The 12,540-nt window shown below is 38.8% G+C and overlaps 1 protein-coding gene across 1 annotated transcript; it reads left to right on the top strand.

The window, feature by feature from the left end:
- The first annotated feature begins 7,874 nt into the window (after nt 1-7,874).
- On the top strand, nt 7,875-11,923 carry LOC110693148 (50S ribosomal protein L24, chloroplastic). The gene is made up of 4 exons (XM_021870268.1): nt 7,875-8,083; nt 9,648-9,689; nt 10,773-11,003; nt 11,452-11,923. The coding sequence occupies exons 1-4, from the start codon at nt 7,982-7,984 to the stop codon at nt 11,656-11,658; spliced, it is 582 nt and encodes a 193-aa protein (XP_021725960.1). The 5' UTR covers nt 7,875-7,981; the 3' UTR covers nt 11,659-11,923.
- Nucleotides 11,924-12,540: the final 617 nt, after the last annotated feature.

The following is a 12,540-nucleotide window of genomic DNA, read 5'->3' as shown; positions in this document are numbered from 1 at the left end:
GAGAATCTCTCATTTGGGTGGCACATTGCTCTATAAACTTAAACACAAACGGCAAAGACTAACTAACCTAATAGGGGCTAGTTCATAGTCGTTTGACCTGAATAATCTAAAAATGGAACCTAGACGGCGTAAGAAAACCGAGTTTCCTATTTGAAACCACCCGGTTTCCGGCTGTTATTCCAACTTAGATTAAAAACTTATAATAACTTTATAACTCGAGAAATCCCCCTAATGGGGCAAAAGGACGCTTGAGTATATTCATGGATAATCAAGTCCAATTTCACAAATGACCCAAACGGTGAACGTCTGGGTGTTCAAAATAGTACCTCCTGAATCTTGGACAGCTATGTATTCGGCTTGGGGCGAACTTCTATTTGAAACCAACCACACAACCGCCCAGGGGCAAGAGGCCAGCTGGTTTGTTAGTTTCCGCATGCAATTAATAAGTTGGGCCAAATCAAAGCATATATATAGCAAAAGTCATAAATTGCAAGAATTAAAAAATTTAATAGAACCGACACAGTCGGTCATTTCATAAATAAAACCCGACCAAAAAACCGGGAGAGTGATTGTCATACCAGATTTACATCCAGGAAAATAAAAAGAAATGTTGAATACATCAGAATTACTCGGCACGCAGGCCGAAAATGCAGACGGCCAAAGGCCAAATAGAAATGAAGCAAATTTTACTGAGGCGGGGCCTTCGCCGCATCCTTCTCATGCGGAGGAAGAGCAGAGTTCTCCTGTACATCCTCTGCTTGCTGCTCTTGCTCCTCTCCCACCCCTGCAACCTGAGCTGGATCCTCACTGTCTGAGGCCTCCTTATTTGCCCATTCCTCAAACGGTTCAAGCTTTGGCTTCCCTTCAGCCCTTGCAGAAAGAACAAGATGTGTGTACTGGTAGGCCAAAGCCCAAACGCCATAATTAGCACCCTGATGCACAAGGTCCCATGTCATCCTCATATGATCCTTGCAGTCTTGTTCATTCTCCTCAATGAGGCGGCTTTGCTCTGCCTCCAGAATCACCCCGAAGTTGGCCTGGGGAGAAGCCATCTCATCCTTCAGACGGTCGACGTCTGCTCGGAGAGTGGTGTTTTCCTTATCGACACCCTCTAGAGTTTTGTCTGCCTGGGCGATCTTGAGCGTCACCTCAAAGTTGGGGGCTTGCAGGTTAGCCTCATCAAGAGCAGTCGTTAGACACCTGATGGATTCCACCTGCGTCATTAGCTCAGCTTTAGTCTCAAGGTCATTTATGGTATTCTGATACTGAGCAACGTCAGCGGACTCTTTCGCCCATTTATTGGCCCTCCTTACCTCTTCCTGCTTGCGAGCATACGTCTTCTTCAGCCCACCAACTCTCAGCATCGCCTGTATAATTGTGAACGGTATGTAAGAAACACAACCAGTTTTATACTTAAATGAATCTGAATTAAGTTACTGTACCTTAGACAGCAGGGTGAGGATGCGTTCGACATTGAACGACTGAATCCCAGGGTTGGCCTCCTTATCCTCCTTGGGAATAGTTGTTGCACATCCGGCCACCGGGGGGATTGATCTGCAGCAGAAGGTAGATTTGGTGAGAAAGCTACATAAGCGCCACCAACAGACTGCCGGACTGCAGCTGAGAACGTGACTTGACCGGCATGGGCCAACTAGGCTCAAAGGGGGATTCGAAGGGGTCATCCGTATCTTAGGGATGTTGCTGAAGGCTTAGATCGCCCACAGCTGCTGCAGAATCGCTTGCAGCTTTGGGTGGCTCGCCACCCTTCGGCACCTCAAGCGCACACGGCTTGTTTGAGAGGTCTATCCCTAGACCAAGGTTCCTGATACTCTTCCCGCCGATGGTCAGACAGCCCTTCCCAAGCGGAAACTCAGGAGCCATTTGAGTAGAAGACACTTTTCTAGTCTTAGCCGAGCTTGTGACCTCGTCATTCGGCTTCCGTTTGATTAGTTTGGTAAGAGATTTAGGAGGCCCCTTGTCTCTATCTTGGACAGGAAAATGCAAACAATAATTATACAGTCAGTCATAACCGTCTCTATATGTAAAGAGAGAAGAAAGACTAGTGCAGGCGGTTCCTACCTGACCCTTGGCCGCCAGCTGGGCCTTCTTTTTCTCTGCATTCTCTTTTCTTATTTGAGGTGCAGAGTGGGCAGGCGTCTTATCTTGAGGAAGCATGCTTCTGTCGGTTTCTGCAAAAAGAACCGTCTGTCAGATCAACAAACAAACAAGAGTTCACAAGTTAAAAACAATAAAGACGGCATAAAGATTGTCAGATGCATGCTCTACATACGTTTATCAAACATGGTGCTCAGACCGCAGGTGGACAAGAACGCCTCGTCTCTTAGCTACTCATGTTTAGGTACCCAGTTCTTGGGTACACTTATTAACTCGCCGGTTGAGAGGGGTGTGGTTGTGAGCTCAAAGAACCTTGGCTCTATTATTTTCTCGTAGTCCTCATCCAGAATCTTTGGGAGACCACACTTCTGACCCAATAGATCCGGCTTTTTATTGTAACAGCGATATTCGAAGTTATATCGCCGTTTGGGGGCAGAAACCAAGTAAAACCTGTTCTTCCAGTCAGACCACTTAAACGGTTTGTCTAAGGTCATCAGATAATTAGGGTAAGTGGTCAATGTGTACCACGTCCGCCAGCCGCCTGGGCTACGGCTAAGGTAGTGCATATGGGCAAAAGCCTCCCAGCCGAGATGGAGGCCCTGCATCTCACAGGTGGCAATGTAGCCTAAAATGTTAACCCAAGAATTTGGGGTCAAATGCCACACACCCAGGCCATATCCTCGAAGGATAACCTTTATTGTGTCATGGAGGGGGAAGCGGAGACCAGTTAGGAAGGCCGCCTCGTAGCAGCCGAAGTAATTATTGGCATTTCACTGGTCATCCTTCCAGGCAATGGTGCCCAGTTCAGGCGGTGCCCGTATGTCATAGCCCTCACCAAGAGGACGTTTTAATTTGAAGTCCTTCTAGCCTTTTTTCATGTTCGCCCTGTCTTTGGAAGACACATGGATCCAGAACAGATCCCCCTCATTGTTCCACTTTTTTCTCTCTTCTGCCTCACAATCCTCAAGCGGTGATAGTGAGCCAATACTGCTCTCCCCAGAGCTAGACCCAGAGGCGACCTCTCCCCCGTCTCACTCAGAGACAGCTTCATCATCTCCCTTAGAACCAGATACAGAGACAGCTTTTTCATCGTCTCCCTGTTCTGATTCAAGGATCCTATCACTAGGAGTGTTGGGTGCAGCCGGAGGAGATTTTCCCTCCTCTTCAGCCGATGCCACCACCTCAGTCGTCTTTCCCTCAGGCAGCACACCTTCTGTGCTTTCTTCCCTATATTCCGGATCAAGTGCCGTCCACATCGTCCGAGCCATAGTGTCTTGCACAAACACAGAGACGGTCGAATTTAGAGATGAACAAGGGTGATCCAAACACCTAGAAACGACACCCCTAGTTCTAGACTCAGCCGTACCAGGAGACCGGCTGACTACTGACCTAGGTCGTGCCATGTGTGCTGATGGTGAACCCATTTATCAAATGATATGTAAACAAACAGAAAAAAGTATGAAAGAGCTGAGAAGGGGAGAGACGGTACCTCAAAGATATATTTCTGAAAGGGGTCAAGCGCGGACCGGCTGTAACAGGCGGGCAGAAATCAAGCAGCTGTTTGTGAGATACACAGACGGTTGACAGACTCTCTCTCTAGAAAACTTGAATTTCTCTCTCTAGACTTTTACGCAAACGTCAAAAAGGAGGGGGGGTAAAACCCTATTTGTAGAGGGGTAAATTCAGGGGCATTGACAGGGTAAAGTCGTATCACCTAATCAAAAATAATTTCTTAAACCTCTAACTAATAACAAATAGGGAAGTAGGGTCGAATCCACAGAGAAATAGCGTTCTTCTATTCCTAATTAATTATTATAATCTAAATCATCAAGTAACAAGTATGATTGGGCACTAATTAAACTAAGCATATAAAACTAAGAGAATATCAAATAAATAAAAGCCTAGGGCATAGGTTCACCAATAAATAATATTCCGCGATGAAAGACAACAATCACTTATCAATGCATAAATTAACCAGATTATAAAGGGCTTTTGCTACGTATTATGATCACATAATTAATCTATCGGTATTAAATCGCATCTCTCGAATCTTGACTTAACCATTTATAAATTAACCTGCCTATTGAAACTAAGCCTAAACATCAATTCTCATCTCTCGAATCTCGGATCAATATTGCATAACTCATACAATTAAACTAGCGCTAATCTAATTGAATAGCATTATATCAATCAATAGGAAATTAATCTAAAACATTAACAATCAACAATAATAATTCATCCCTTCATATTATTCATGGATCCCCACAACCCTAGAATTAAACTACTCGTGCATAAATAAAACTAAACTAATCAAAACAATTAAACAAAGCATAATAAAAACAAGAATTAAAATAAAGAGAATAATAACATTAAACTAATAAGAAAACAAAATAATAAAACTTGATATGAAGACTAGAAATAGAAACAAAACTAAAAGAAACTAAAACTAATCTAAAAACTAAACTAAGAAAGCTTGCCTACCTCCTACGTAAATACTACCTAATCCTTTTATAAGAAAGGAAAAGAAATTTGTTTTCCTGTCAACTTCTAGCCTTATAATCCCACTGAAACAAGGATTATTAACAACTTAGTACGTAGTACAGTATAATATAAGAAAAAGTTGTCTCCCGCTGTCCCAATCACATACGGAGTAAAATATTAGGCCCAAAGCTGCACAATCCAAATAGCAAGAAGAAATCTCGCTGATCTCGCCTGATCGGGAATTGGGCCACCCGTTCGGGCCCGCTATTTTATTTTCATCAATCGACTGATTTTGAAGGCTTGTTACTTGGATTTATACTTGAGCTCTTAGAGTTAATTACTTGCTTGGTCCGTATTTCGCGTGGGAACTTTGGACCTCTTTTACTTAATCGAGCCCTTAATCACCGAACTAATTTCTCTAAGTCGGCCTTGGGCTTAAAATATTCGGTCATAAAATACGATCCGACTCCAATGTCGTTGTAATGGTTCAATAAACTCCGAAATTATCATAAATCTGCAAATTCCTACAAAATAAAACCAACTCTACAAAAACACTAAAAATCGTATATTAGTAATAAAAATAGCTCCATAGAGCTCAAATAAGTACAAATATGACCATGGGACGGGGAATAACAATATATATAAAATAGACTCATCAAGCATCCCTATAAATTCCCCGCAGAAGGTGAACAGTTAAAACTGTTCACCAATGATTGAGTGACAAGTGTCACAAATGCCACATGGCACACCACGTGACACTTGTGAGGGGCAAATGTTTTGGGTAAAAATACCTAGGTCACGTGGCCCAATCAGAGGGTGACACGTGTCACCTTAGGAGAGGTTCAAAATGAACCAATCCTCAGCTGACACGTGGCACTCCCAATCAGTAGGGAGAAAGACGACCTTTAAGGCCCAATTCCCGAGAAAAGCCGCAAAACGGTACAGCACCCCAAATCTAGGTCAAAATGACCTAGGTAGGGGCACATTTACCAACGACCCTATAAATAGGGAGATTTCCCTCATTTTGGGGACACATTCATTTTATTACACACAATCATTTCTCTCACATTAGAGAAAATAGCTGATCTCGGGATCTGAGAAGATCTACTTTTACTTTCCGCACTTTTTACTTCACTCCGAACACTTTCTAACTTGATCGTCGGAGGCGGAACTCCGAACACCCAGAGCTTCCGTTGTTTTGCAGGTACAGCCGGCGGGAAATCGATCTTGGTTACGTAACTCTCTCGAGGGACACAAAAACCCCGAAACAACAAAACTTTAAACTTGGCAAACTTACTCTTAAGCACTCTTCAGATTTTCACGCATAAACTCACCCCTTCTCCAGAATATGAATACTTCTTTATATACAAGAGGCACTCATATGTGAAGTAGGGTTTTCAAATAGATAAACATTAAAACTTCCGTTAAATTAATACCCCATATGAATTGAATCTTTTTATGAAAATCTTTGGAAAAATCGAACAAAGATATATTTTAGAAAAAGATCATTATTTTGTAAACCGGATTTTATAAGATAAAATCTCTCAAAGATCTTTTCCATAAATTAAAACTTATCTTTTAACTTTCTAATTTTACTTAGCTTGTCAAGTTTTGTCACGTTTCTAATAGATCTCATGCATAATTAACCAATACATATTTAGAGCAATCTTAATAAAAATAAACTTAACAAAATCCTTATAAAAAGTCTTTTGTCAATTACTGAATTGCCTCCTCAAGCTTCGTAGAGTGTATAGGAACTTTAGGCTCTTTGCAGACCATGACTTCATTCCTGTTGTCTTCTTTTCTCCAGCTCCTTGCTGGAACTCGCAGACCAAGTTCTTCTGAAACTTGTTGTCTTCAACTCAGTCCAAGCTAGTCTTCTTAGCTTGCTGTCCAGCTCTCGTTAGAGAGCTTCTATCTGTGTTCCTGTTATGGACCACTTCTAGTTCCAATAAGGAACTCTTCTTCTATTCCTTATTATCTTTCCTTTATTTCTCCTTGGATCATCATAATTAGGTTACTCTTCCACTCCCTAAGTCAACTTCACCTGTACTAATTCAACACTTAGAAAAATCGCATTAGTTAAAGTTTGCATTTCCATCATCATCAAAACTACTTAAGGTTCAACAACGAGCAAACACAATTTTGTATGATATACGGAGTAAATACCTTCGTGCCAAAAAGCTCTCATTCATGTATGATATGATGGTTCGTTTTATCGTCTACCGTCAAAGTCCCAATAAAATTATTATCGTGTGAGGAAGGTGATAATGCTTTGCTGTTGACTTTTAGGAAATTAAACGAAGTAATCAAATTCCTTTCTAAATAAATATGATATGCAGGACCTTCATTAATTTGTTTTGCTTGAAAATATAAATAAACTAGTTTTGTGTTCGGGCGATACTCATATGGCTATATAAAACTTTAGAATAGACTATTTGACTTAAATGTTAAATACGGTCATATAATCCCTTTTGATAATGCAGGATATTTAGACATATGATATTATATCGCTTATTTATATAATAGTGATTTTCTATTTTTTTTAAAAAAAATAAATTAAATATATTATAAATGGAACTTATTTTAAAGAACTTTTAAAATCGAATTTTATGATGGAAATGAAACCGAGTTATAGGATATTTATTAAAAGTTATGATTAATTTTTTTTATATAAAAATTTTAGAAGTATATCGATAATAAAATTCTATACAACATTTTATTCTAAAAAAATCTATCCAAACTTCGCTTACTTAACATCATATGTGTCACAATAATACCTTTTTGTCGCCTACGTGGCCCGATACTTGGCGAAAAACTGGAATACCAAGTGTCGTTGTCTCGTGGCCTGGCTGAGAGACCGGCTTCATTTATTAGTGATATAATATGATATGATATCTGAATAAAACTACAATAAAAAAAAATAAAAAAAACCTAACTGACTCGACAATTTTCAAAACCGACCTGAACTGACTTGCTAATCATTTCAATTTGTTATAAACCAAAATCGATAAAACCAATTCGAAATGAAACTGTTTACCCAAATTGACACTCTTAAATCAGAGTAATTCTTTATCCTTATTAAACTATATTATCCTCCTAAACCCTATTTTTCTTACCAAACGCCCCGTTATGAGATGGGCTAAATTAGTTCAAAATCAAAAAGGACTCGCTCATCAATTATCTTAAAAAAAAAGAAGAAGAAGAAAGAAGAAGAAATAACTAGCCTATTTATTGGGCCTTCTGCAAGCCTGGCCCGTTTACATACTCTTATCCACAACAACATCATCATCTTGAATAAAGTAAGAAAGAAGAGGAAGAAAATCGTTCCACACTTCGCAACTCTACTCCCACACACAAATACACACTTGAAGAAACTGCAAAAATGGCAGCAATGGCTGCTCTTCAAAGCTCTTTTACTTCTCTTTCTCTCTCCTCCAACTCTTTCCTTGGTCAACGCCTCTTTCCTTCACCTACCTCTCTTCAGGTATTTCCTGTTTTTTTCGCCTAATCTTATCTTAATATTCCTTTTTCTGGGTTCTAATTTGGATTTTTTCCAGTGAATTTGGATTAATTTAGACTCTTGTTTGCTTATATTCAATTGGGTTTTTCTTTAATTTATCGAATTTTACATTGTTTACTGGAATTTGGGTGCTAGGGTGATTGTGTAATGTGAATTGCAAATTACTTTGGGTACATATTAATTTTGATTACGGAAGCTTAATTTATTCAATTATGCAATTTGTTGCTAATCATAATGCATTATTTCTTGACGAAAGTATATGAAAATGTTAGCAGTTTAATGCCTTGGTAAAATCTTCAGCCTACAAATTTCAGAATTATATGATTAATTAGACTATGAATGATAAGAAAAGGAATACATCAAGTTTGTGTTGAAATAATGTCAAACAGTTTAATGTTGATACGATTCATTATTTATGTGGTTATCATGTCTACCCATACCTACCTGCCAGCCACCACAATTCAACCCTGCCAACCCCCCTAAACACCAGCCACCATTCCCAAAACCGGAACTCAAAAACCCTACAAATCACCGCGAATTTTACTTGGAAGACAATTTCTTGAACCCACCTCAGATTAAAGTGAGCTGTAGAGGGGGTGCATTGCTCTCTTTTGTGAAAGGAAAAGAAAAGGCCTTGCATCCTTCTTAATATTTGATAAAAAGGAATCATATTAAAACGATCTGTGGCTAATTGTTAAATGGCGGGAGAGAATGTTATCGATGCTGTAGCATTCAGTTAAAGCAAGAACTTTTTATGAAGTGTGTTTTCTTGCATTGTTCAACGTAGGCTTTTGATTGTAACTTGAAACTCTGTAATGTGGAAACATTCAAAGTCCTTTTTGCTTGGGAATTGCTTATACTCTAGACTTTAGAAACTGAAGTCTATGGATGATGACTCATGAGATTTAACTGTGTGCACTTGCTCGATAAGGGTTTTTAAACTTGACCCTTATCACTTTATCAGCAATCTATTTACATGAACTTCAGAGAATAGTTTGTCCTCTACCCCTCTTTCCATCGACGTATTTTCTAAGATGTCTACATGTAGAATTCCTACTTGGCAAAGTTTCTAACTAGAGAATTATAGAGAAATGTTTCTTCCTGAAAGTTCGGTTCTTCTGCAGTATATCTGCGGAAAAAAGAAGGGAAGGGGGGGTTAGGGGAGGCAGGCAGCTGGGAGATGGCCTAATATTTATGGGTTTGCAACTTGATAAGATTAGATATTGAATGGTAAGATGGCATTCTTTTAAAAAGGTTATATTTAAAGGCTTTAGTCTTATTATATGAGCAAATTCATGTGCATCACAATTTATGAAATATAATCCTGATACACCTTCTACCTTCCGAAGCTGGATATAACCTGTGTTGCTATTTTATAGCTATAGCTGTTGTGCACTTGCCATGGACAAAATATAATAAAGCCAAAATTGGTCTCTGTTTTTAACCATCAAGTACATGATTTGATGGACTTGTGTTATGAGATTGTATTATGGATGTTTTTTTAACCATCTGGTTTTCTTACTTGCAGGTTAAAACCGAAGGTCATCCACCATGTCTTATTGTCATGAAGGTTGGTTCTTCAAACTCATGCTGTTTGTTACCTGTTTGAACTATGTCTTGTCTAGACATTATACGATCAAATTCCATGCCACTCCTTCTCTCCTCTCCCTCCCATCCTTCCCCCAGTTCCCTTAGAGGGAAGTGTGGACCAACAACAACACAAGAACATTTAGAAAATTAATAGGATGCAACAAGGAACTCAATTTCGTATAATGCTCGAGACTGACTGGAACCACAATTACCAAATTAAAGAGTACTCTGTAGAATTGATGATGATATAAATGTGTATCCCTCTAAATGGAAGTTCTCTTAGGAGGGTGGAGAGAACATAGACTATTGGATTGGTCTTCTTGTGCTTGAAGGATTTCCAAGGGATAAAAAATCAATTCCAATTTATTTGTTAACCAGAAATAAATAATTTGAAAAAGGTTTCAAATTTTTTTACAAGGATTATACAGTTCTCGGTGACAGAGATTTTGAACTCTACTTTTACCGATGAAGAAAGGTCTGTTAATGGTGATGGTTCTCCTATGATCCTATCCCTTGGGCCATGATGATTTCTTAAATAAGATACTTTAGTTTGTCCTTCAACCAATCCAATTGTATGGTGATATTGGGAACTTTATTTTAGGTGTTGGGATGGTTGTCGGATGTCTTGTTGGAGAATATCATGTAGATCTTATGGAGTATTTGTCACGCACGGGAAATGTTTCTCAATAACCCTTCGTTGTAGTAGTTTGTCAATTCGTCAGTTTCACAGAGAAGGCATTCCTTATCCAAGTCAAAACCCCTTCCCTGTAAGGCTGTAAAATCATCTTTGATAATCCATTATGAGAGAGATTATTGGGTGATTTAGGACAATCATGTCATTCGTGATCCTGAACACTAATATAAATAAAACCCTGAAACATCAATCTTGCTGGAGTAAGTTGGAGAAGTGTATCCCATGTGGCAATTTTATTACTAGTATTGTTCAGGAGTAATCGGGACTATGAATGTCATGGTGGTCCTTAACTACCCAATTATATTTTCGCAATGCGGAGACGAGCAGCAAACATTACGTTATGTAGTCATTTATTTTACCATCATGCAGCTCAAGCGCTGGGAGCGGAAAGATTGCAAACCAAATAGTCTCCCAAAACTTCATAAAATGCATGTCAAAGTTGGGGATACAGTGAAAGTGATAGCTGGAGGAGAAAAAGGCAAAATTGGAGAGATTAGTAAGCTTTATAAACACAACAGCACGGTGATCGTAAAGGATATTAACTTGAAGACAAAGCATGTGAAGAGCAAAGAAGAGGGTGAACAAGGTCAGATAATCAAGGTATGTTGATTGCTGACAACTCTTCATCAATCACCTTATGATTATTATTATTATAATTATTGCTATTTCTTTGCAACCTGATGATCTATCCCTTGTTCGGATGCAGAAACATGCCTGTCAAATTAGCATATATTTTTTAAAAAGAGATTGTAACATGATTTCTGCTTTTGTTGTGGTTGCCTGATTCTCATATGAAGACTTGAATATATTTGGTGGCTGTTCATTGACACACATTATTTCTAGATATCATCTCTTATCTGTGGCTAACTTATATGCCTTTACTCTTTCTCCTGAGGTTCTTTAGTAAACTTCATTATGGAGTATATGAATTAAAAGATTAACTCAAAATTACCGCTTAAATTGAAAAATACCCCTAGTTGATGGACTAGCTTGCCATTTCAGCTAATTATGTGACATGTAAATAAATGATTGTTAATCTCATCTCCAGATTGAGGGACCTATCCACAGCTCGAATGTCATGTTGTACTCAAAAGAAAGTGAAGTCGCCAGTCGGGTGGGTCATAAAATACTTGAGGATGGAAGAAAAGTCCGGTACCTTATCAAAACAGGGGAGATCGTTGACACCCCAGAAAGGTGGAAGGAAATTCAGAATAAGAAGGAAGCCGAAACAGCTATTGCTGCTCCTGCTTCCTAGAAAGCTTTACTTGAGTGATGATGTCTTTTCTGTGTGATATCCAATCTTCCTTGTTTTTGAAGCTACTGTAAGATGCTAGCTTAGCCAGAGAATAGCAATTCCACATCTTTTTGTAAACAAACTATTGGCATATTGATTGCTGTAGTTATCCAGGATATTAATCCAAGTTATATGTCATAATTTGCCCTTTTCTTCTGTCTTCCCTGTTAAAGTGGCATAGGATCTTTCTGAAGAAGTTGAAGAATCAATATTTCAGTATCTTAAACGCAGATTGCAAGACGCACTTCCGAATATAGTTTAATCATAGTATTTCTCTGATATACATCTATTACCTCTTATAATGACATTCTATGCTGTTCCATTTCTAGAATAGACGGCTTTGAGAAGACACAGAAGAGCATAACCATAACCATAACACACCATGATTCTCACCTTCACAGCTGATTCATTACTTCTCAGGTAACATGATGCCTGAAACATTACGATTTCAGCCTCTTACAATGTGCCTGCTTTATACTAATAATACTAACCTATTACGAAATAGTAGACTATCAGAAAGATTTTTGAACTAAAATCTAGTGTACCAACAGATAATTGAGTCGAATAATAGCTGTAAGAAACTTGATCGTGTAGCTCCTCTTCAAAGTTCTGGCGAGTAGCGAATACTACTTGAGCTTGAGCCTGAAATCTGAACCTGAACTCGTCTATCCAATTTCCCCTTCTAGCTCAGTTTGACTCAACTTTGACTCCCATTTTTACACTAGTGCATAAGGGGAAAAAAAAAAATTAAAAAAAATCCTTTATCAAGTGAGGTCTCAATACTTAAATAGGTTCGCTTCATGTGTACTTAATGTAATTCATAATTCGTATTAGTCTGTAATT

The sequence above is a fragment of the Chenopodium quinoa genome, unplaced genomic scaffold, assembly GCF_001683475.1.
Source record: "Chenopodium quinoa cultivar QQ74 unplaced genomic scaffold, ASM168347v1, whole genome shotgun sequence".
Taxonomy (NCBI): domain Eukaryota; kingdom Viridiplantae; phylum Streptophyta; class Magnoliopsida; order Caryophyllales; family Amaranthaceae; genus Chenopodium; species Chenopodium quinoa.
The sequence above is the reverse complement of the archived record's forward strand: the minus strand, read 5'-3'. Positions and strand labels throughout refer to the sequence as shown.

Bases quoted from the DNA above. Each gene is read 5' to 3' on its own strand.
- LOC110693148 (XM_021870268.1), top strand. From the start codon at position 7,982: ATGGCAGCAATGGCTGCTCTTCAAAGCTCTTTTACTTCTCTTTCTCTC. The intron at 8,084-9,647 runs GTATTTCCTGTT...TCTTACTTGCAG, and splicing joins CTTCACCTACCTCTCTTCAG to GTTAAAACCGAAGGTCATCC. The intron at 11,004-11,451 runs GTATGTTGATTG...TCTCATCTCCAG, and splicing joins AACAAGGTCAGATAATCAAG to ATTGAGGGACCTATCCACAG.